We start from the raw sequence: 26,160 nt of genomic DNA, 5'->3' as shown, positions 1-26,160 counted from the left end.
CGTCGACCAGAGCCGCAGTTCGTCGCCAACTACGAACGGAATCGGACGCCGTCGGCAGTTCGCTCACCACCAGTTCAGGCACTCGACACTACCACTCGCGGAAATCGGCAATTAACAACAGTGTTTGCATCTGCCATCAGCAGCCCAGCCGGTAACCAGCCGCGCAGGCGAAAGCCCCCTATTCCCGCGTTCGCGCGGACGTGAGCGAACTGTAGTCGGGCGAACGAGCTCGTGTGTGTAGGGAAGGTTGAACGAGAAAAAGAGCGCGATAACTGCGTCACCATGTACGAGTTCTACCCGCAAAAGTTCAACGACCACGACTCTGACATCGACGATGAATTCCCGGTGTACGTGACCAGCAGGCACTGGAGGGAGGACGTCAACATGGACGAGCCGAAGGCGAAAAGCGTCAAAAGGGCGGGCCGCGCGCTCAGAACCGCGCGCAAAGCCATGGGGCTGCACATCATACACCCGGTAAGGCAGCATGTTTGGCAGCGCCCTTCCACGGCACCTTGATGAAAGAGCGGCCGGGGCCTCACGGGCGTCTTAGGGGCATCTTCGGGCTTAGAGACTCACACAACAAATGTCCTGCTGGAGACCGCCGCTCTGTCACTGCCTATCGACGACATTTTGTTTCTGGCAATTGACCTCGTGGCTTCTGGATCAATGAGGGCTGTTATGACGACGTGTATTGATTAATTGTGTTTAGAGTTCCATAAACATTGTGCAGCATGTCGTCTGCCATTATTCTCTTCTAGGGTGCCTTCCCTATTCGCTAGCCTTAATTCGTACGTGCTCGAAGCTTAGCTAGCGCCCGTTGAACAGTTAGAGTTCGTGGTAAGGTGCGTTTCGCACAATGACCAAGTGCACGTATGCCGGCGCGCGCCACACCACCGATGAGCGGTCGATCTAGGCGTCCCTATTGTTACCGTTCTAAAGCGTGATGTTGCACGTAGGGTAAGGCGGGGCAAATGTGACAAAATGTGAAAACAGTGAATTTTGGATTGGAAAACGTTTATTGAGCATAAAAGTGGGTGGCTTTCTTAGTCCAGATAGCCGCGAGCTAGCGCAGCAGCTTGGGAGCGAGCGATGAGGCGTTCTTGGTCCTCGCACCGTGAGCTGGCCAGCGCACGCTCCCACTGCTCAGGGGATGGGGAAGGGAGGGGGTTTGGCGCGTAGGGGCATTCCCAGACCAGGGTAGGCAGTGTTCGGGCGGAGCAAGAGGGGCAGTTGTAGGGGTAAGTGGAGGGAGAGATGTAGTCAAGTATCGAGGTGTTGTAGAAGGTGCTAGATACCACAAAACTTCAATACAGGAACTTTCTTTTGGATGCAAGGTATGTGCAACATAAATATGGCCATGTTGCCACTGTTCGAAAGTTTATTTCAAAAAGGAATAAAAATGCACAAAATGTCTCATTTTGCCCCAACCTGCGGGGCAAAATGAGACGATGCGTGGGGTAAAACGAGGCAGTGTGAAAAAAATTTCAGCCCTTCAGTTCTTGCAGTAGAAGCACTTGAAATTCACTCCGTGGGCCACCACGCAGTCTTCATGAGCCTAGTCTTTTCACTCCACGCACTGAATCCGGACAGAACCAGGCGCTGCGCTGCTCCAAAACTCTTCACAGGTCAAACACCGCCAGTCCTTCTATGTGCTATTGTTGTCCTTTGTTGAACACGTGCACTTCATTGGCTTATTCAGCAAATGGAGGCTGGATACGTTCTCATGCGTCGTCTTCGCTTCTTTTTGCCGTTTGGATGTGGAATTGCACGGGAGTTTCGTGGCTTTCAACTTCGTCGGCCGGGTTTTATGATTCCATTACATCAAATCTGTGGTAAATTCGTATTTTCAAGCGCTTCTTTTTAAATTTCGGTATTGGAGAAACGTCATTAAAACTAACTCTATCGTAGTATTTTTTTCATCCCTCTTGGCGTTACTCGATGAGGTTATGTCGGTGTTCTTGTCTACAACTTTCTTCCCATCCTCTTCATCTGCACGTGCACACGACGGCACGTTGAACTCGGGGTCATGTAAAATAGCGCGTGAAAATGGCCAAACACCACACTTTTAAAACCCAGCAGTAGTGTTGCGGATGTTGCCGGATCTTTCGAAAGTCTTTGCCACTAATATCCGCAAATGTGGTCCATTGCAATTCACTTGATAAGACACTTTCTAAGCCAATTCAATGCCTTTTTGTCGCGTTTTCCCCCTCTCACATGATCGAATTAAAAAAAAATCCCCTTTGAACCAAGGCACAAAATGAACTAAAATTTTGAAGGCATGTAGCCTATAGTATAGAGTAACAACATAAATACTTACGTTGTCGTACTGACAGCGGAGTACCTTCATGCACGGGTCCGAAAATTTTTCCGAGCAGAATTTCGCCCCTTTTTGGCGGGTCACGAACATACTGACATCGGCTGCGCAATTTTTCCCGCACAAACGCTGCGAGCAATCACTAACCTTTGCCCCGTTAAACATGGACAACTACCGGCCCCTATCACTGAAAGAGAGAAACAAAGAAAAAAATACTTTTTGTATTAACTATTTAAGGCGGCAAAGTCAAAATGTCGCGTTTTGCCCCGCGTCTCATTTTGCCCCGCCTTACCCTAAAGAGAGTTTTATCATAGCGGCCAGCGTCCGCAAACTCTACGGCGGGGGGTGGCGGGGCACGACTGGGCAGGTGCAGATTCGTTCCGCAGGGAAGGTCACCCGCCTCCCAGAGCCCGTGCATTAGTTCTGCTGAGGGGCGGCGGGTACCGGGACTCGACTGGGCATGTGCGCATTCTTTTCGGTGACAGGCGCCTTGCCTCGCTATGCCCAAGCGCCGTGCCCGCGCGCGCATGCGCAGACGGGCTTCGGTACCCGCCGCCGCTAGCATAGCGCACGCTAGCCGCTATGCTAAAACACACTGAAGTTATACAGGCGGCGTTACTTGGTGTAACGTGAGGGCCAGATGGCTGCGGTGCCATTCGAGCATGTGTTCATGCATCGCATCGCTGTTTCAAAGCGTAAAGACGATACTAAAGTGTTAAGGCGAGCTAGTTGGTTCATACTGAAGGCAAAAAAACAGCGCAAAGAAACGGTACAGAATACGAGAAAAAGACCAACGCGGGCGCTGGCGTGACGCTCAAAAGACGAGACGCTGACGCGTTTTAAATAAAAATGCACTGATGGAAATTCCGTTATTTGTTGAACGATATTTAACACCTGCAAAGCATGCTTACCGCACTGGACAAGGAGAGTAGAACCGTGGGCCTGAAACTTACTATGCGGAAAACTAAAGTAATGATCAATAATCTCGGGACAGCACAGGGATTTGAAATAGGTGGCGAAGCAGTGGAAGTGGTGAGCGAATATATTACTTAGGCCAGGTAGTGATCCCCGGACTCCAACGATGAGGCAGAGATAATTAGAAGGATAAGAATGAGGTGGAGTGCATTCGGCCGGCATTCTCACGTCATATGAATGGCAGCCTACCATTGTCCCCGAAGAAGAAAGTGTACGTATGACAGCTGCATCTTACCGGTACTCACCTACGGGGCAGAAACTTGGAGGCTCACTGAAAGGGTTCAACTTAAATTGAGCGGGCAATGGAACGGGAGATAATAGGTGTAACATTAAGGGTCAAGAAGAGGGCGGAGTGGGTCAGGGAACAAACGCGTGCTAAGGACATATTAGTAGCAATTAAGAAGAAGAAATAGACATGGGCAGGGCATGTAATGCGAAGGCAAGATAACCGTTGCTCATTAAGGGTAACAGAGTGGGTAGAGAAGGCAAACGTGGCAGGGAGCGGCAGAAAGTTAGGTTGGTCACAGTTAGCACAGGACCGGGATAATTCAAAATCTATGGGAGAGACCTTTGTCCTGCAGTGCGCGGAGATATTATTATTATTATTATTATTATTATTATTATTATTATTATTATTATTATTATTATTATTATTATTATTATTATTATTATTATTATTATTATTATTATTATTATTACGACGACGACGACGACGACGACGACGACGACCAAACGCCAACAGCTCTGTGCAGCTATTGTAACGAAGACGAGTCTGTAGAACAGTACCTTTTGACATGTCGACGTTTTTCACGTCTCAGACGTCAGTTCCTGGAGGTGCCACTTTGCAGTTTGGGGATATCCCTAACAGTGCCGGCTCTACTATCATTCGGGGCTTCCGAATCGGGGTTCTGCGCCGGGATGTATGCGCTGCCCTCCTGCGCTTCATTAAAAATTCCCATAGATTCACTTTATGATTGCGATTGGTCGCTTCCGCCTCGATTTTTCAGTTGTTTTTTTTTTGTAGTTTATGAAACCAAAACTCTTTCCAACCGGTCCAAATTATCTTTTCTAAGCGCCTCGTAACTAACTAAGAATTACATTTATTTTAACCGTCCTCTGTTGATTGGCCGATCCCCTGATTGGGTATGTGTCTTATGTAAAGGCGCAATAACAACAGCAAGCGACAAATGAAGATGCTGGGCCAACCAGCACCGTCGGTACTGTGCCACGCTCTCGGGAGCGCCCATGCGCTGACTAGCGTTCCTCCAGTGCTCACGCGAGCATGTACGCGGGTCACAGCGCGCTGGAACACACTGTGCCTTTGAGACATCTGTAAAAAAATGGTGGTTGATTTCTCTGTCATCGGAATCGGTAAAACACGAAAGTGAAATGTGCAGCGAAATCTGCAGCTGAGCATGATTTGCGGGTCGGCGGCTGTCTTGTGGGTGTGCTTGGTGAGCGACGTTCTGCTGGCGGGACGCTTTGGCAAAGGTGTAATCGCGTCATTTCCGTGACGGATATGACGTCAGTAAAATCTTGGTGTATCCCGGCATAAATCACTTCCGTGTTAAAAAATAAACCCCGAAAACGAACCATAAGCATACCGTACTCTTTGGTACTAAAGGTTGCTTCCCCGCAAGAAGACCCCGTGTGCAGGGGTGCACCCTTTACAAGCCGCTTGCTTCGTTGTACTGGCGTCATTTCCGTGACGAATATGACGTCACTAAAATGTTTGTGTACCCCGGAATAGAACACTCTCGTGATAAAAAAACAGTATGGCGAACTTGCGAGGCATTTATGTTGCATGCATGAAACTTTTATAGATTTTAGTAGCTAACATGACCGTAACCGTGTGTGGTCATTTAAAGGACCACAAGTTATATTATTCCACTGTGAATACTCTTTATTCTCGAAAACGGCAAATCTGGCAAATCCTCACCTTTCCCAACTAGTCGATGTAGGTTATAGACATCACTATAGACATCACCGCTCTTCCTCAGTTGGCGTAGCGCACACACCGGACCTTCACCTGACCAACACATTGCTCTCCCTGGCAGACATCATATGCCGCCACCTGTCACCGATACTACACCTGTACACCTGTTTGGTAGACTGAGGCAATCAATGTAGGGAACGAAAGATGGCGCCGCCGTCACCTGTCGAACTGACAGAAAACTGCAAGAAATGCGGAGAAACTGAAACGCTTTTTCTTGCAAATTAAAAACGTGCCCCCGAATATCTGGGGGTCAGACCAAGGCCCCAACAATTCCCCACGCCCCACCACTACTGAGTCATGGCAAGTGCCCCTGGTTTGCACCTCACTACAGGACCAGCTAGACCTGCTAGAGAGGGCCAAGGCCGGATCGCTCTGGAGCCGTGTACCTAGGATTCCACTTGTGGCTCATCTTTCCTCCATGATATACTCCCTCCCCCTTCCCACTTCCAATCTTTTCCCGAAATAAAGTTTCATTCATTCATTCATTCATTCATTCATTCATTCATTCATTCATTCATTCATTAGTAAGTTCTTTCCTCGAAACAGTTTGCGGGATCTCCACCACGTTTCACGAGACGAACTGCTTCGACGGCAACAGCACTGAAACAGCAAGCGCCGGCATCGATGTTTCCCCAGCCCTGACCACATCCTGGGCAAAAAAAGTTATTTCTCTTTCTCCAGTTCGAAGCCTGGGCGAGTGCGTGCTTTCCTCTTAGGCGCGCTCCATGACGTTTCTTTTCTAGTGTGGGGCCTATTCATTCATCTCTGGGTGAGACGACAGACGCAGTCACGAAATGCCTCACAGCTATAGCCTCGGTCCCCGGTAGCGTATGTGCGTTTCCTAGTCAGTATAGGCAGCCGTCAACTGAGCTTGCTTGTGGGGGTTATATCATACCATAAACGTATATAAAGGTACAAAACCCTCGGAACTGAAATAAATAACAGCCAAAACCAACCTGCAATGGTTGAAAACCACGGTGTAGAAAAATATTCAACAGAAATAGCCGAAACCGACCTAAAAGGGGAAAACCCGCAAAAACGTACAAGAAGCAGTAGCTGAAACTGACCACAAGGCAACGAAAATACCCGAAATCCCATTTATATTGCATAGCGATGTCATAAATAGATTATATGCGAGATGACAAATCATCATAATAATCATCATCACCACCAGCCTATCTACGTCCACTGCAGGGCAAAGGCCTCTCCCATTTATCTCCATTTATCCCGGTCCTATGCTAAGTGCGACGAATTTATCCCCGCAAACTTCTTGATTTCATCTGCCCATCTAACTTTCTGCCGCCCCCTGCCACGCTTGCCGTCTCTAGGGATCCACTCTGTTACCCTTAATGACCAACAGTTATCTTGCCTTCGCATTATGTGCCCTGCTCACGTCCATTTCTTCTTCTTAATTTCTACTAATATGTCCTTGACACACGTTTGTTCCCTGACCCACTTCGCTCTCTTCTTGTGTATGTGCGTGATAACAAATGTTAATATTCAGAAACCCTTGAAAATGAAAAACAAAGCGGTAACGGGATTCGAACCCGGGTTAGGATGTTCGCTTCGCAGGAGCGGAACTACTACACTACGATACCAAGCGATTGCGAGCGACTAAATTGAGGGCCACATGCACGTGGACATAGTTATGCGTCGCTTGGCTGTGCTGACTAGGAAACGCCTGTACGCGTCCCGGTACGGCACCCGGTAGGCGACTGTCGCTACTGCGCGTGCGCACATGCGGAAAAATTGGTTGGGCGCATGCGCAGGTGTACCGGGTACCGTACCAGTACCGGTTCTCTGCTCTGCTATAACTCTTTAATACTGAGCAACGACTTCATTCTGTAAACGCACTCATTCTGAGCAATGCTGCGCAACAACTAAAAAAAAGAAGCCGCAGAGGAACAGGGCACAGCTCGCGCAAGGCTAATAACAATGATGATAATCGCCGGTGATGGCGGCTAGCGTCACTAGATAAGTTTATTTAGTGACTCTAGTAGTGGCGGCTTTCATAACTTGACCCATATGTGTCCTCTTTCACGCATGTGTGCGCTGTAAACGCACGACGAAAATGCCGAGTCTTGAGGGAAAGAAAACAAGAAGACTGAGTACACTTGCAGGCATTTAACGGTTATTTTACGCATTTGCAGGACGTCAAATGGATCAACAGCACGAAGATACCCACTTATGAAACAAACATCTACTTCGAGATTAGGATCCCCTACAGACCCTGTGGGTAAGGCTGCACAAAATAGTTGATTGGTTTTCGTAAATTTATGCTCCTGCTTAAGCGTGTGCTTTTCGCTACAACATGTTTATAATTCCGAGCTTTCAGCTCGCGGTTGTATACTCGTCCACCACGTCCTAACAATCGTAAACCACAACAATGTACATGCCTAACTCGATCCTCCTAGCTGACACATCGCGGAGTTGAATTGAATTGAATTGCGGAGTAGGTTGAATAAAAAACTTACAAAAACACCAAAAATAGCTATTTATAATTGTAAATGTTGCACAGGAACATTTACAGATTAAGGTCTAGCTATGTGCTGCATGTCTACATAGGCGTCAACTGCGTGGGGACAACGGGGCGAATGCCTCCACCGATCTTGTTTGGCAGTAGTGGCGCCCCCGCTGGTTGGTGTGCGGCGCTGTGCACGTCCCTCCTGCCGGATACCCGTGGGGAGAACTGGCTTTTATGCCCCCGTTCTTCCTTCCAGGAAATGATAAAAAAGCGCTTCGTCGCAATAAAGAAATTACCGCATGTGCACGCGGTACAGAGGAACTGTAATCACGTGGTAACATGTGAGAATTTTACATTTTAACCAAAACATCTTTTCTCGCATCATAAGCAATCCACGCCAACTTTTCGCCGTAGCGTGTTTTGTTGCGGGACTAGATAAAGTTGGGGTAAAACTACTCACGGGGTTTCCTGGCGTTCACCTACAGACACTAACCTTGGTGCCAGGGCAATGTGATGACTCAGGATGCACGCAGGCTAGTGATACAAATAAGTGCCCGTCAAAGCTGTGCCGGTTCTTTTGCCTGGAAGTTTCGTCAAGGTCGGCTTACTTGTATGTCCGGTGTAGTCTGCCTCTGTAGGCACTCTGACGTAGCCACTCGTACCAGGAAGCCTTCCATAGACGTAAAATACAAAGCCTACAACCGGCCAAAATATGACCTCATGAGCAATCAAGCGTGCCGTAGCAAGTACGATAAACAACAGGTTCTGCATGCAAATGAACGTAAAGCGCAATCACAGAACGCAAAGGCCCACACATTATTCTGAACACGTCCGCTCCATGCGAGTTGTATAGCACATATCACCACAGTTTTACGGCATTTGCTTCCTTCTTTCGAGATGAGATAAAGAAATGACGGCCGCTGGTGTTCAGGTTAGCAGATGAAGGTGATCGCAAGGCGGGACCGCACGCCGTCGAAGACGTACAGGTCCGCGCAGAAGTAAGCGGAGCACGGGGGCGGTGGCCGAACTGCATCGCTGCGCCGCGTATGGGCGCCGACGGGAACCAAGGAGCGCCGGTCTAAGAGTGTGTTCGCACTGCCCCCGCCTCCCTGTCTGATATGTTTAATCGCCGCTCAGCTTGCGTGCCATGCTGGGCGTGACGGTTTTCCAAAGGCAGCGCTGTGATATAAACCTTTTCATCTGTTAATCTTTCATAAGATCAGAGCATGGTCTGGGCTGTGTTGCACTTGCGCAGTTACATCTTCTTGTCGACTGCGCCAATTGCAGGGCCGCTTGCGCAGCCCACTGATAAAATGGAAGCTCCCAGGACGAAGAAAATAAAATGGTCATAAAAATAAAATAAATGGGCGCTGGTTGCATTGCCGCTCGCAGGCATCAGCGGCGACCGAATCCGCCGCTATTGAGATGGGCGAAACTGCGCGCGCCTGGAAACGTTCCTTGTTGCACGCTGTAACGGGTGGCGTAAAATTGTAGGTCGCTGCGGTTTACATAGCATGTCTTTGCGAAATATTTTTATTGTAGGCCGGCAACAAAATTGCCTTAGACAATATAGAAAGCACATTCACAGACATTTTCGCTTTTCGAAAAAGAAGAAATACCGCTTCCGACATTTCTCGTTAATTTTGGGTTTGTCCCAAGTTATTGCTGCCGCTCAATCCGGGTCTGTTCTGAAGAAAGGGAAATAAAAAAATGTCCGTGTGGTGGAAATTCTGCATTAGAGAAACCAGTAAACAGGTACAATCGTTGCCTGCTATCACAGCGGGCCTCATAGGGCGCATATTTTGTTGTCGCATTAAAACCGACGTTGTTATTTTTAAAGAACATTTTATATCAATTAAGAAAGTGTTGCAGATATAAACTCCGATGATGATGATGATGATGATGATGATTGCTATTGGTTTCCCCTTTAAAGCGGGGTGATGACATGTCATCTTACCAAAAAGGACTAATATAACCATGTTTTACACTCTTGGTTTAATACTAGCGCTGCTTAACGGCAGGCCCTAAAGCTTATTAGGCCCGAAATACTTTTTTTTTCCCTGTTACAGGTGGTAACTGTCCTAGGCAATATTCCCCTCTCTGCTTTTCGTCCACAAGCATTACAATCTTCTTTTCGCCCCTCGACAGCCTTGAAGTTAACTTCCTCTCTGATACCCTTAAATCCTAGGTCTTCTGGAAGCCCAATATTCCCTTCACGTAGATTTGGATGGATACCCTCACATTCTAACACTATGTGCCTCATAGTTTCTGTTTCTTTTCCGCAGACCACACATACCCCATCATTTTGTGAATACTTCCCCACAAAACTCTTAGTTCGCAGGCAACCTGCTCTAGCCTCAAAAACCAAAGCACTGCCCCGGGAATTATCGTAGAAATTTTCCTTTCTGATGTTCAATTTCTCAGCCCTGTACATCTCAAACGACGTTTTAGCTGCCATTTTTTTCCTCCATTTATTCGTTTCATTCTGCCTTGCCTCTTTTTTGGTTACCTTGGCTGTTTTGGATTCTCCACTGTTCTTTCCGTATTTCATCGTTAGCCTTCTAGTCTTTCTTAACCACTGCGTGTCCACGCTTTTCAAGTATAGGTACCTAAAACCTTAGCTGCCCACCTTCGTTGATCCATTGCCCTCAACCTCATCTCAAAGCATATTTTACTCTGAGCTTCCCTAACTTCAAACGACGCCCAGCCCATATCTCCCTGAACTGCTTCGTTAGTTGTTTTTCCATGCGCGCCTAAGGCCAAACGTCCTACCGTTCTCTGGTTTACTTCAAGGCCTGATAGAACGTCTGATTTTAAGCAGAGTACAGCATTCGCAAACGTGAGGCCCGGAACCATTACTCCTTTCCACATTCCTCTTACTACTTCATATTTGTTATACCCCCACAGAGCTCTATGCTTCATTATAGCTGCGTTTCGCTTTCCCTTAACCTTAAGTTGCTCCTCGTGAGTACTTAGTTATCCCCTTCGTTTATCCACACTCCCAAATATTTATATTCCTTCACTCTAGGTAATTCGCCTTGCTGGATAGACACTACGTCGGTAATAGCGTCTTTGAAAACCATTATTCCTGATTTTTCTGCACTGAAATTTAATTCGAGGGCAGTGGCTTCCTGGCCGCAAATATTTATTAGCCGCTGCATATCGGTTTGGTTATCAGCTAAAAGAACAATGTCGTCTGCGTATAACATTCCCGGAATATGCTGTTGTACCACTTCGCCTTGCAGCATATGGGTTAGGCTAAACCCTACTTGACTTTCTTCCAGTTTCTTTTCTAACCCTGCCATGTAAAGCGTGAACAGTATTGGGCTCAAAGGGCATCCCTGTTTCAGTCCCCGATGGATGTTGACCTGCTGGGCACATTTCTGTCCTTCCCAAGTAAGGTGCACTCTAGCCTGAATTGAAATGTGGCTTCACCGCATGGCCTCAGCGTCTTGCAAAAAAGCTCCAACAGGGCCCCAAAAATGACCGATGGTGAGTATGGTCGTCATGACCGATGACGACCATGACTGCCACCATTAATTTGGTACAAAATATAATGGCGGCTGTCCTCGTCAACGGAATCGAAGGGTTAATGCGACAACAAACTATGCGCCCTATGAGGCCCGCTGTGATAGCAGGAACAATTGTACCTATTCTTTACGGTTTTCTCTAATACATAATTTCCATGGCAGTCAGAAAGGAAAATTTCTACGATAATTCCCAGGGAAGTGCTTTGGTTTTTGAGGCTAGAGCAGGTTGCCTGCGCACTAAGAGTTTTGTGGGGAAGTATTCACAAAATGATGGGGTATGTGTGGTCTGCGGAAAAGAAACAGAAACAATGAGGCACATAGTGTTAGAATGTCAGGGTATCCATCCAAATCTACATGAAGGGAATATTGGGCTTCCAGCAGCCCTAGGATTTAAGGGTATCAGAGAGGAAGTTAACTTCAAGGCTGTCGAGGGGACGAAAAGAAGATTAGAATGCTGGTGGACGAAAAGCAGAGAGGGGAATATTGCCTAGGACAGTTACCACCTGTAACAGGTAAAAAAAAAATTTCGGGCCTAATAAGCTTTAGTGCATGCCGTAAGCAGCGCTAGTCTTAAACCAAGAGTGTAAAACATGGTTATATTAGTCCTTTTTGGTAAGATGGCATGTCATCACCCCGCTTCAAAGGGGAAACCAATAGCAATCATCATCATCATCGGAGTTTAATTTATATCTACAACACCTTCTTAATTGATATAAAATGTTCTTTAAAATAACAACGCCGGTTTTAATGTGACAACAAAATATGCGCCCTATGAGGCCCGCTGTGATAGCAGGCAACGATTGTACCTGTTTACTGGTTTCTCTAATACAGAATTTCCACCACACGGACATTTTTTTATTTCCCTTTCTTCAGAACAGACCTGGATTGAGCGGCAGCAATAACTTGGGACAAACCCAAAATTAACGAAAAATGTCGGAAGCGGGATTTCTTCTTTTTCGAAAAACGAAAAGGTCTGTGAATGTGCTTTCTATGTTGTCCAGGGCTTGCAGGCTTACAATTGATTATATCACAAAGACATGCTCTGTCAAACAGCAGCGGCCTAAAATTTTATGCCACCCGTTACAGCGCGCAACAAGGAACGTTTCCGGGCGCGCGCAGTTTCGCCGAGCTCCATAGCGGCGTATTCGGTCGCCGCTGATGCCTGCGAGCGGCAATGCAACCAGCGCCCCTCTGCATCCCAGGGCTGTTTTTAGAAAACCGTGGCGCCCAGCATGACGCCAGCAAAGCGGCGATTAAACATATCAGATAGGGAGGCGGGGGTAGTGCGAACGCACTCTTAGACCAGCGCTCTTTTGTTGCCGTCGGCGCAAATACGTGGCGCACCGATGCACTTCGGCCACCGCTCCCGTGCTCCGTTTACTTCTGCGCAGACCTGTACATGTACTCGTTCGCAACTCGTTTCCAAATTGCGCGGAACGTAGGCGCGCGTTCCCGTCCATTGCAGCGTGTGCCGAGCAGACACCGCGCATACGACAGGCGTTCAATCCAAACGCGTGCTACAGTCGAGGCAGATACGCCGACGAGCTGTGATATGGAGCAAGCGTCGGGAGAAGGCGGGCGGGTCAAACAAATGAGCCGAGGGGGACGAGCGTTGCACGTGAAGCCGGTGCAATTACGTAAGTGCCGGCTGCACGCCGACTGCTTTGGGAGAGACGTGAGAGGGAAGGGCGCGCTAGTCGTGGACGGACAATGTTTTCGATGTAATTACGCCGAACACATCGACGATGCCGTTTGTCAGGCCTGGGCATGAGCACTACCGCGGAGGCCGTAAAAAAATCGGAAAGAAAAGTCGCTTTGAGTATGCGCTGCGGGGTTCTACGAGGGGTGATAACTCCTGTCATTGTAGAAGGGGAGAATTTTTGAGACAAATCATGCACAGGGGCTGCACTAAGTGATTCTGTTCACTAATTATTCCTGGGAGAGAAGCGTGAAATCTGTTTTTGACGTCTGGTTGATATTGTTCTTATAACCTTATTCAATATACTTGCGTGGCGCTTTGGGTAAAGTGGTGATGGTATACGCTAAAGGGATTTCATAAATTCGTAAGCTGCAGATAATGAGTTGTGCGCTGGGCGAATTTTCGCTTCATTGTGCTCGCAACCTGTCTTCCCTTAATTTATTACAAGTGTGCCGATGTTCACCATGACGCTTCCGTAGACATAGAGATACATGGGAAGGAAACACTCGCAAAATATTCCTAGCAGTGCCAGTGGCCTCTGTATAGGACCCAATTGCACATGATCACCAAAAATGGGAGATAGTGGGGACGGTATCTGCCCGTAGCAAACTTCGAATTTGATTTTGCAGGCTGCAACTACACCTAGTCTACGGGAAACGCTGCAGTGGAAGGCTTACCAACAAGCCCAAAGCCGCACCCTTGTGGTCTACGGGATAATTTAGACTAACAGGGGAGCTTTAAAGGGACCCTGCAACATCTTGGATAAACGCTTTTACTCTTTCCTACGCGTATGGAAGCACTGCGAATGCTACAGTTATCGCCAGCACGGAGCGGCACTGTGTGATTTGCTCGTCGCATCAGATACACCTTCCGTTTCTGCTTTGTTTTTGTGGCTTTATTTTTAAATTTGCTATCGAAAAGCGTTCATTGCTGCAACTGAAGGAAAACCGGTCAACAGCTGCTACATGGCCTTAGGGACGTAATTCGAGCCGTCGAAGAACGTCAAGATCAGGAAAGAGTTAAAAATCTTTTGAGCTAGTTTCTGAGTTATCTGATGGGCATAGAGCAGTAATTTTTGGCTGAGGTATTTTGCGACCCTAATCTAAGTACCAGGAGTGTTCGGGGAGTGCGTTCTGCAAGCATTCCAGATTTTTTTTAAAAAGTTGAAAAAATGTTGCAGGGTTCCTTTAAACAGCTCTGCTGCTAAAAAGCTTGTACAAGACAATTATGGGACTTCAGCTAGACGTTCCGGCTCAAACTATGCAACCATCAAGCTATGCAACAAAATTGTTTGCTGCTAGGCTAGTGGTTCATGTATCACTGGTTTGTGGAGCACGAAAATTAGTCCTTCAGTTTTTGTTCCAGCCATTGTTTATAAAACAGATACCGACTACGCTCATATGAGTGGCTCGCACTCGACTTATTCGGTAGTAAGCGCCCGTTGCGTCTTTTCCGTTCGTTGTCGCCCTAACCATAATTCACACCGACGTGTAAACAGAAGCAAGCAGACCGCCACCCGGCTCATTATTCACCCCATATTTCCCTCAGGGCAAGGCTGAGCTTTAAGAAGGACCACAAGGAGGTCTTCGCGCTGGAGTTCAAGGACTACAGCAAGAAGGAGGAGGAGGGGGACAGATACCCCAACCAGCAGCCGGAGTCAGACTTGGCGCTCGTGCTGCACCGCGTCCCATACGGCGAGCAGTCCGCCACGGTGGAGGTGCCCCGCGACAAGTGGCACCCGAAGGAAACGTTCACGTACGCGCTGCACATTCGCCAGAAGGCCACCAACACCAAGGTAAGGCATATCCCTGTGAGCGACTCTTCAGCTGGCACAAATGTGACAGGCGCAAGGCATGTTCGGTTTCCGCGCTCGTTGTCTCCAAGCGCATGTCACATGCGCAGCTGCATGGTAATAGAGAGTTCTGTAATTTACGTGTGTTCCGTATGTACCGTATGTACCGGGACCCGACTGGGCATTTGCGCATTCGTTCCGGTAGGGTGGCTTAGTTCCACAGACGGGCCGCCCCTGCCTCGCCATGCGCGCGCATTCGTTCCGATGGGGTGCAGTGCTGTTCGTCCTGCATGCGTGCACAGGTGCAGTCCGGTCCAGGTACACACGGTGTATATCGAACACATAGAATGCTAAAAATAGATAGTAGAAAGTTGTTGGAGAGTGGAGACCCCGTCCCGATACGTTTGCCGGCACACCTGCGCATGCGCATAGCCAGTTTTTCTGCCTCTGCGCATGCGCAGTAGCGCTGGTCGTGCCGGTCCCCTATCTGGTACCTTACCGGGACCAGTTCTCCGCTTTGGTATAACTCTCCAGTTTTAGCGTTCCGTCTGTTCCGTCCGTTCCATTCATAGCGTGTTGACCAGGAACCGACTGGGCACTTGCGCATTCGTTCCAGTAGGGTGGATTAGTTCCGCGGGCACACCCTCGCCAAGCCCGCGCATTCGTTACGGTGGGGTGCATCCTTCTCACCGTGCCCACACGCGCAGGAACAGTCGGGTTTCCGTACTGATGGTGAGCACCGAAAGGACGGACCAGACCTCCTCTTTAGTGATGAGTGGCCTCTCAAGGTCACTAAAGGGTCGCTACACGTGTTTAGGGAGAGGAAGGTTCTAGCCGGTTTGTGTGTCGATTCGTGGTGTGTGTTAAGCCTGTCGCACGACAGCGTACAGTCGCACAGCGTGATGCATGTCCAGCGATGGCAGTGCTGACTCGAAGTGGCAGCATATTTTAAGATGTTCGCCGCAGATTACTTTGTCTTGTCGTTGTGCATGGATGCGTGTAGCGTTGGTGAGGGCTTGGGCAGTGTATGTACACAGTGAGTAACATGGTTAGGGGCTTTAACGGGAAGAGGTATGCAAACGGTTTCTAAAGACACCTACTGTCTTCTTGAACATTGCTACAGTAACGTTTCCGCTATGTCACTTCCCTGTTTTGTGGTATTGGCACCCCCGTCAGCATCCACGAAAACGGAATGACAGTATTGGCTTATTGCACTTGCTAGCGCAATCTTCTAACACTATACTATATAGCTGTACGGGGGCAACAGTATTACGGCAGCTATCGCATTTACAAGCAGTACTTTCCTCTCGGCACGCCACAGATGAAGTGTGTCTTCAGCACTGGCAAAAAGACATGTTGCCAATATAACAGAGCACACAAAAGCTGGCAAATCCAAGTGCTGGCTCTTGCAAATCCTATTGGTGCATTCAGGTAGTAATTCCTGCTTGCAGAGGTGCAGCCTTTACAAGTGCCACAATGTTCCTTCCCCCTTTTTGATATGTGGTACTGTGCACCGGGAAATTATTTTCTCCAGCCTTCCCCAGCACCTTCTAACGACAGCACCAGTTGTTTGCCCCCACCATGATACCCAAATAAGTAAACGTGCTCCAGATACACATAGCGTGATGGGCCTTATAACGGGACTTGACAAAACAAAACAGGAGGTCCATGCAGAGGCCTCAGATGGAGTTTCCAGGGGCCAATTGGGCGATGCAACAAGAGGCTATAATGTAACGCAGAGTACCCCGTCAAGATATCGACAAAAGTAGAGGGTAGGCAGAAACTTGGAGGCTCACTAAGAGGGTTCAATTTAAATTGAGGACGACTCAGCGAGCAATGGAACGGAAGGTGATAGGTTTAACATTAAGAGACAAGAAGAGAGCGGACTGGGCCAGGGAACAAACGCGGATTAAGAATACTTTAGTAGAAATTAGAAGGAGAAATGCACGTGGGCAGGGCATGTAATAAAGATAACCGTTGGTGACTAAGGGTAGCAGAGTGGATCCCTACAGAAGGCAAGCGTGGCAGGGGGCGGCAGAAAGTTAGATGGGCAGATGAGATCAAGAGGTTTGCGGGGATAAATTGGTCGCAGTTAGCACGGGACCGAGATAATTGGAGATTAATGGGAGAGGCCTTTGCCCTGCAGGGGGCGTAGATAGGCTGGTGGTGATCATGATAGGGTAGGCAGTCAGGTGGTGGCAGACAGCTGTCATCGTTGTTGCGTAATTGCGACAAGTTTCCATCAAATCGCAAGTTTTCTATACACGCCTGCAAACTTTCACAGTTTCAAAACTTAAATCCTGAAAAATTCCTTACTAAACAATCTGAAAGCCAAAGATTAAACCACGTCATTCTTTATGAAAGAAACAACATTAATGAAGTTTCTTCGTCCAAGCCTCCCTGGCACACCTGAGCTGTCAGACGTTGTTGGCTGGCTTGTGTTGGTCACCGCATGGTCTTATCGTTTACCTTCGCAGATCATGGTCGACGACATGGATTTGGCCACTATGAGGATCTCTGACCATCTAACGGACACCGAAATCTCGGCAACTGAGGCTCTGGAGGTCAGGGCAATGCACATGCCCTGTAACATCGTAAGTGACGTTTGTTCACTCTCATGCACGGTTTCCCATCGACAATAGTGTCGTACAGGTGTCAGTTACGAAAAAATTGGCCGCGTATCTGCTCCTTTCGTAGCGAATGTCGACAAAAGACGATAGTGTTTGTCGACATTTGCCAAGTAAATGCCTCCCTTCGCTTTCCCGCTCACCTCTCATGTTGTTCCTCTTGCGCCGCGCTCCTCCCAAGGTAAACACGATAAAGGTTTGCTCAAAAGAATTTAAATTTACCGCGTTCCACTGCTCCAGGCCGGGTGCCTCGATGCCAGCGCTGCCGTATGGCGGAGACGCGCGTAAATCAAGGCATCCTACTTCAACGTTTATAGAGCCACGTTGTCCTAGTCCACGTGCGCCCGAAGCAGAACGGGGAACCTAGCTAGTGGAACCTTTCGAAACTGTTGCCATAAAATTCCGCCAGAAGCTATAGTGGTGCGGGCGACAGCAGACGACAGTGTTTAGTTTTTCCCTGCAGTGAATGTAGAATTTATTTTGCAAAAACAAGGATCTATAAATATTTTTATAAAGGAACACTGTAAATATCCCTTGTGTATTAATTTTCTGCCTTATATTAGCGTAATGCCTTGTTCTTGTTCAGCAATGTTGACAAGTATGAACATATTAACCGGACTTAGACGTTTAGATTTGGCTGTGAGTATATAAAACTATTGCGCAGACTTTGTTTTACTTTGGCTGGGTGTCTGAATCGAGTCACAGGCAGACAGACAGACAGGCAGACAGACAGAGACAAATAGACGTACAGACAGACCGAAATTCCTGGGTTTAAGTAGCCCAAGAAAGACTATCGTCTTTAAAAAAAGTGGATAAAGCTATTGCACTGGTGTGTAAATTCAAACAGCTTCAGCCACTGCAGTTGTTGAAAAAGCTAAGCCTATAATTTTCAGGGGCGCTACAGCACACACATCTATAGTTGTGAAATCGTTGAGCAAGGCCGATGGATTGTATTTGTGTGCGTGTGTGTTGTGTGTGGGAATAAGTCGAGTGGGTGGGTGGGTGGGGCTGAGAGTGACCTTATCAGTCCCCTAGTTAAAGGAGCCATGAAGACAAAACACAAGTTTAATTCATTCAAAAGACTACCTTACTAGAATCCTACTGACACCGCTTTTCACATAAACTTCGCTCAAATAAGCTATATAATTAGGAAAAAAGGGAATGGCCATGCGACCCACTCGCTCATTTCCCGCAACAGAACCTATGATGTCATACCATCCAGCTCTACGATTGGCGGAGGCCGGCAAAAGCAAACGCAAATTAGGCAGAGCTTATAATTTTGCCGAACGAGCTATTTGCGCTTAAATTTACGGCACATTCTTTTTAAAGCCGTAAAAATGGTGGGACAAACACTGAAAGTTACGAAAGCACACGTAAACATAGAATTACCGATGCGTACTGCCGTTGGTACTACGCGCACCATGCTTGGTTTAGCAGCACAGGACTGCGGGGCTTTGGGGTAGTCTCAGACGACACTGGCCGATTGACGCAAGCAACGGTGTCTTACGTGACCATATTTGTCGAGCGAGCACTATGTTTGAGAAAACGATTATTTTCTCACTGAACAAAAACAAGCCAAGTTTAAATACGGTCAAAAACAAACCAAAGGCAGAAAACTGCTTGCCACGGTATGGTGGCACCATCTAGGTTCACTAACGGTAAACAAGGCTTCCCAATCGGATGCAGAGTGGTCGGTTCCTGTTATGTCATTGCAGACCACAAAAACACACGATGTAGCGGGAAAATCAAAATTTTAACTTAAAATGAAGAATTTCTCAGTAAATAAAACATTGTTTGCATCCGGTCAAGCGCTGAGGACACTACAAAACAGGAAATATTTCGAATAAAACCAGCTTGTATTTTTTTCTTCATGGCTCCTTTAGAAGAGCAGCTTACTTACCAAAGCTAGCGAAAAAAGGATGAAAGAATGAAATTTTAGCCCTAGCTTAACTCTCCTTTGAATGCATACTCTAGGACGAGTGAGAAGATCACGTCTTTTATAACATGCTCAATTGGTGCAAGTGTCTAAGATTCCAAGTGCAAAGACATCAAGTGAGCTAATGCACACAACAGTAACGCAGGTTTATTGACTCTGAATGACATGTCTGGCGCAGGTGAACCCGTTCGAGACTCAGATTGAACCACATCTTGCCCCAGGGGACCGGGTTGTTCTGTTTGGAATGTTCAATACCAAGGCTGAACACGACCCCAAGTGAGTATATGGGCGACTCACCCGATATAAATGGTACAAGGGAAGGATATACGAAAGCTGCCTTTATAAAATCGTGCTGGTGGGGGGGGGGGGGGCGATAAAAATCCGCGCGGTTGAAACCTACTTGCCCAGGCAGTATAATTCACGATACATAACTCCCAGCTTCAAGGCGAACTGTACAATTCAGCATGTGGAACCTCATTAAGCTGTGTAGCTAGCAGGGAAGCTAAAATACTACATTCGAAACGGTGGTGCGACTTAACTGGTTGCGAGAAAGTTGGGAGTTTTCATTACGGCATTCGATATGACTTCTTATTAATCATAAACGAAGCTTTCAGTGGGTATGCAATAACATAGCCTTACTGTGTACTAACCCGGCTCTCGCATTGAACTGCGAGCTTCTTCCAGCAGTCTTTGCTGCATGGCACCTTATTCCGCAACTTGCTGACCTTAGACAGATATTTTCCTAATTTTGCAACAAAATTATCATTGTCTAGCTAGGAACACAAAATTAAAACAGGATACTAATCTGGGGAAATGCAGAGTTTGTAGCCCGGTGAGTTGATGCATACCAAGCCGGGTTGAAGTAAAAAAACGGAGACACCAACCAAAACGAAACCGTTTAAAAACTTTAAAAGCAACAAACAAGACGTTTCGGCTTCGCTACAGAAGTCTTGTTCACAGTGGGGGGGGGAGGAGAGTTCATGGACGCTTACGTTTTCTTCAGCACGTGACGTAAGCAGTGCGTGTGCGACGAGGGGAGGGCCCTTTTATTTCGATTAAGCGTGTGACATGTCCCCTGTATCTCCAAAGACTCGAGATAAAGTCGCGATTTGAAGTTCATTTCTTGGCCGACGATTCTTGAATTATCCGAACCAATCTTACGGCCCGTTGCATCCACGTGCACGTGCACCAGACGGGCTTCCGTCAAACCCTCGACTTCATACCAAGGTGGGACAACGCCAAAGCGGGACACAGTAAGAATTGATGGACGTGGGTGCTGAACTGGGAATTGGGAAAAAGTTCGAAATCAAAACCGAGCAAATACTTCAAGGAAAGAAAATTGCTGAGACTGTGGAGCACTCTTCCTAACCTCTGCACATCAATTCACGACATTTTGCCCCGTGCATTGATCAAATTCAAATGGGTAAATGTAGGCGAACAAACAACTGCTTGAAAGCCTGCACGTCAATGCCACCTGACATGGAGGCGTTAGCTCTTACGGTGTAATTAATATTTGACTAATTTCCGCAACTGAAACTAAGCACTAGGCTCTCTCCGTTTCAGGAGCCTGTTCACCCTGGGTGACACGGTGATGCCGTTCCCCGAGGGCTTCAAGCACAAGCTGAGGTCCCGCTTCACCATCCAGATGTACAGGACCATGCTGGTCATCTACCACAACACGACGCCCATATACAAGAGCCGCAAAGTGGAACCGAACTACATCGGCGGCAAGCTGAAATTCTCGCCCGCATTTATTGTGGCTGGAATTTGGGTCGTGAGTATCAAAGACCACGTACTTCTGTTTTGTGGCACATGTGCTACCCTTATGGATGTCTGCACTGCAAGATCATCTTCATCCCCGCTCGGCAAAATTGCAAGGCTGCGAAAATGGTCACCAGAGGTGTGCACGAGCTCGGGCGTATACCCCAAAAGCCCGGGGCTGCCCGACGAACTTTTCACCAGGGCCCAGGCCGGACCCGGACCCTGTAGAGGTTCCGTTTATGGGTACCAATCGCATGAAGCAGGTTCAAATCCTACAGGCGTTGAACAAACGCGGGCCGTCTCGTCTCGTGGTACACGATAAGGTTCCGTTTCTGGGTAGCAGTCGCATGAACCAGATTCAAATACTACAGAGGCCATCGTTTGTTTTGTTTAAAACCCACTCCTTTTATCGATTTATAGCACATTTGTGCATTATAAACGAAATTTCTGGCGGTTTTGTTTCCTTTAGGCCAGTACCTTGCCACTTTTGGTTTGTAATTTTCAGTGGTTTAATTGGTCTCATTTATGTCGGTTTCGGCTACTTTTCCTGAATATTTTTGGATATTAGCATTTTACCCGTGGTTAGGTGGCTTTTCATTCAGATTTTTAGTTTCAATCTCGGTGGTTAAATTTTGTCCCCTTTAGGCCCGTTTTGAACTGTCCCGTCGCTAGCTGATCGAAGGTGTATGGACATATGATTGTTTCTTTTTTTTTTTTTACTTGGGTTGTGTATCCCGCTTCAGGTTAGCCTTGCCTGTTATTATTTCACTAGGGTGCTTTTAATCTGATTTAGGTAGGTTTCCGCGGCCAAATGTACCCTAAGCAGGCATGGGCCCCTACGGGATTGTGAAATGTGGCTCGGCTCGGGTCACAGGGTTATGTTCTCGGGTAAGGCCTACGGCGATAAGTTGCAGACGGGGAGCGGCAGGCCCAAATTTCTGGTCTGTGCACATTTCGGTCTAAGCACCACTACTTGAAACTTTCGCGTTCATGTGCGTGTGGTCAAGTGACTTAAGAGCACTTTCCCCTCCTAGCTGCACGTCCACAAATTTACACTGCAAACGTCTGCAGTCAAACAAAACTGAAAGGAGGTGTAAATTTTGGCAGTAGAAACATGTACGTCTAAAGTCAGCGCAATCTCTTGCTGTTTACAACTGGAAGCTACCTCGCTAACATCCACAGGAAGACATCAGTTGAGTAATTCATTATTATGAGGACCACCGTGATATACCCCCGCCAGAGTAGGGTGACTCTAGTCAGAGTTCCAAACTGACTACAAAATAGCACCGGCAACAAAATACTGACGGGAAACTTAAAGAGCTAGAAGATTAAGATATATGATTAATATCGGCTAGGAATGTTTTTCCATAATCTGTTTGCTCTGTGGGATTCACTATCAAAATATGTGACGGCCACATGAATGCTAACATGTTACATAGTGGCTTCACTTGTGTACAATGCAACTTTATTGAGAAAAAAATTGTGTTATATACCAGAGGTGAGCGAATATTCCAAACTTCAAATACATCAGGAATAGTGGGCTATTTGATTTGATTTGCAGTCAGCTTTACCGCTCCAAGTACTCTAAGTTTTCCAATATTCAAAATTTACCAATTACTGATCGATAAAAGTTGGCTCTGCCGCACGACATACAAACTTTCAAGCTTCACTGCATGGCTTACTCCCGTAAGTTGTTTTTTTTTTTTTTTTTGACGACGACAAAGTTGTGCAAAAACGTCTTGCACGCGTCAAGATTGTGAGGAACAAGTGCATGCAAGTTCTGGTATATATATGAGGAACGAGTTCTGGTGTATATGAGCCGGTTAAAGTGGAACACTACTTCTGTAAAATTTTTAAACCGGAAAGGATTTTTCGTTTAACACAGTGGCATGAATGAGGAATGGAGATTTATCACTCGTTGGCAGTGCTTGCAGTAATGTGCTCGTCATACCAGCCACTATAAAGCCTAACCTCTTAGCAATGAGTGGAGGGGCCAATCAGATGTTCACGGCATGAGGAACCCACATTTATTCATGGCAGTGAATACCTCCTTTGTTCCATTGCCTGGTAATCTTGCTTTAACTTTTAATATTTTAAGTGCAGAGCACTTTAGGCGCTCGCCTTGTCGTCGTAGCTGCAACGATTGATGTCAAGCGACTGCCGGAATCAGGCGGCGCAGCGAGATAACGGACCCAAGTGGAGCTCGGCGTTGAAATAGTCATAACAAAGCAGTTTAAATAATCATAACCGTTCGAAACTCGTGATTCGCTGGCACTTCTAATACATCTCCCTGTTGTTTAGCGCAATGAAAACTGCCGGCACATTTGAGGCAAGATATACGCAATTAACCAGCAGCGCCCGCGTTCATTTAGCTAGAAACGCTCATTGTGTTGGTTTTTACGATAGTAAGCGAAAAATAGTGGCAGAGCAACGCCGCCACGTGCAGGAGGAAAAGCAAGCACAAAAAGAACAGAACTCCCACTGGCGCTATTTCAGGCAGGGGGCGCGCGAGCACTGCTAAGGTGGAAAATTTGAATTGCATTGGGTGGTAGCAGTGACCGGATAACGGCGCTACAGCCCATTATGATGAATCACTGCTCTGCACTTCCGACAGCTTTTGCATTGAGTGGAACGGCTTTAATTTTTTTACGATTTGTTTATACCGAAACATGCCTAAGTTATCTGTCTTATTTTGTAGCTATGTTTTAGAAGCTCTATTTTACAGTTTTGCATTCAAAAATGTTCAATTCGCAGTCAGTTTTAACAATTTGTGCTTGATTCGCAGTCGCAAGTTTGCTATTCACACACATCTAATTTATACGTTTAAATCTTTCGCAATGCAAGTTAAGATGTTTAAAGCAGTGGATTCTTGTGATTACTGGGTCTGCTTCCATATCTCTTCCCATGTTGTGTCATTACGAGCATCCTCTTTTCAAGGTTGGCCCATTCACATACCTCGTACTGTTGTTCCACGAAAAGCCTGACGGGGTCACAATTTTGCATGTGCAGAGGTGCTGTAGTGAGATGGCGTTCTTGGTCAACCAAAACTTTCATTTATTGTCCCATTAAGTCTCTAATGAGTCAGAAGCATACAGCCTTCTCCTAACAAATCCCACTTTTGCCACTATAACACTGGATGCTTTTTTATGCTATACAGTTAAACCTGATTATAACGAAGTGGTTTCGGGACAGTAATTTAGTTTGTTATACCCAATATTCGTTGTAACAGTAGAGCTCAAAATCTGGTCAAACCTATTGGTAACCTGGCTCCCACAAAAATCCTTGATACAAAAACACATTATTTTAATCTTCGAACTTACTATAAACCAGGCAACCCTTATCTTTCTCATTGTGGCATTTCAAGCTCAATGAACCAAAACATGAAATGCGAAATTACAGCATAACAAAGTTCATTTGACAAAACAGGCCTGCGTTCCTATTTTTTCGAAGAAGGTTGTGATCTTTGTCAGGTGGATATCCACAGCACTGAGCAGGATGGAGTTTTCCACAGTGTTCATGAACAAAGGGCCTTCTCGGCCTACTGGTCACACGTGTCTTGCTTATGTCCGACAATGCACGGGGCTCTCACAGTTTCACTTTTGTTTAAAAGAATAAGTGACATTGAAATGAAGCGTAACCAACCAAAGTTTGCACTTAGCTCGCTATAGCCGATAATTTGGTATATCAGTGTTCGTTATAACGAGGTTCAGCTGTACTCCGTCTCAGTGGTTAGGATCTTCGTGGTTGCTGAGGATTGTTTACCTTATATGACCAGACTATATGCTACAGAACACAACACCTTTTCATGAGCTCCAAGCTTCGCTCACTACTGCGGCAATAGTCTGCCCCCCACTCTGTTTACTTTTTAATACCTGTGTACGTAGCAGTGGCATCAAAAAATGACCAATACGTGTTAATTATAGGTGCAACGAGCTCACATTTGGCCTAACAGCATGGGATTGCGATTTCTTTGCTATTTGGGAATTGCTGATAATAAAAAACAAAACACTCGTAAGGTACTTTTTTAAAGTGAAAAGTTACTAATCATTTTACGTTTTTCACATTTCAGGAGCGCAAAATCAAGTCCTACTACTGAATCAAACAACGGCCTTGGCGTTTCTGGTGTCAGTGCTTTTTACTCTCCGCTTTTGGGACTTTTTCTCATGGTTTAGGTCTTTTTTCAGTTTTCAGCACTTTCCTTCTGCTGCACTTTTTTTTGTTTTCGGGGTTGTGCAAAAAAAAGAGAGTGCTACCCATCCTGACTAAAATTTACAAGCCGGACACACCACAGGACACTATGAATTACTGTACGTGACTATCTCCATAAGATTGGTTGAATAAAAAAATGTTATCCTTGCACCAAAGCCTATCACAAGAGATTAAACGACAATTGTGATTGTACCAGATTGCAGCATCAACTATCTTTGAAATAAAATTGCCTTGCATGAATGTTAACCAAGCAACCGTAATTGTCTAAAAAACTGCACTAAAAATTAAATGTCATCATAAACAATTGCAAATTAATGTACTATGATGATGCCTGCATTCAGCTTCCCTTTATCCTAAATAAAGGTAGTCTTGCTCTCTCTCTCTGAAAAAAGTCAATTCACAATGCACCCTTCGTGCAAAAACGATTCCCTCCCACCCCCATTTTTTTGCTAGAAGAGGTTTGCGTTTGCGATAAGACTTGGGCACCTGGAATTCTTTAAGACTTGGCACACAAGATATTCAAGACAGCATATTGATACGGCTCGGTCATTTTTTTGGTTTAACCAATATGTTTTCAGTAAAACTTGGCATACACCCCTGCGCAGCGTTTTGCACAAAAAAAGATGCACCTGATGAGTAAATGATGGTAGGTTCGTTGTTCTTCTTGTTGTTGTTGAAGATGATGATGATGATCTGCGTTGGTGCCTGATGGTGACGGCACTGATGACACGACGACGATGGTTGATGGAGGGTTTTTCAAAAACTGTATATTTAAGCGAGAGACATATACAGAGAATATTGACAGACTGAAGATAGAGTTAACAAAGTAAGAAATAAAATGGGGTTCTAGGTCAGCT

General features: G+C 46.5%; 1 protein-coding gene across 1 annotated transcript; it reads left to right on the top strand.

Annotated features, from left to right (window-relative positions):
- Positions 1-32: 32 nt before the first annotated feature.
- LOC144173335 (uncharacterized) lies at positions 33-25,918 on the top strand. The gene is made up of 7 exons (XM_077701816.1): positions 33-474; positions 7,436-7,521; positions 14,527-14,773; positions 17,248-17,364; positions 19,512-19,609; positions 20,897-21,107; positions 25,164-25,918. The coding sequence occupies exons 1-7, from the start codon at positions 283-285 to the stop codon at positions 25,188-25,190; spliced, it is 978 nt and encodes a 325-aa protein (XP_077557942.1). The 5' UTR covers positions 33-282; the 3' UTR covers positions 25,191-25,918.
- Positions 25,919-26,160: the final 242 nt, after the last annotated feature.

This window comes from Haemaphysalis longicornis, unplaced genomic scaffold, assembly GCF_048455015.1.
Source record: "Haemaphysalis longicornis isolate Haplotype H1 unplaced genomic scaffold, Haemaphysalis longicornis Haplotype H1 scaffold_3, whole genome shotgun sequence".
NCBI classification, from domain to species: domain Eukaryota; kingdom Metazoa; phylum Arthropoda; class Arachnida; order Ixodida; family Ixodidae; genus Haemaphysalis; species Haemaphysalis longicornis.
The sequence above is the reverse complement of the archived record's forward strand: the minus strand, read 5'-3'. Positions and strand labels throughout refer to the sequence as shown.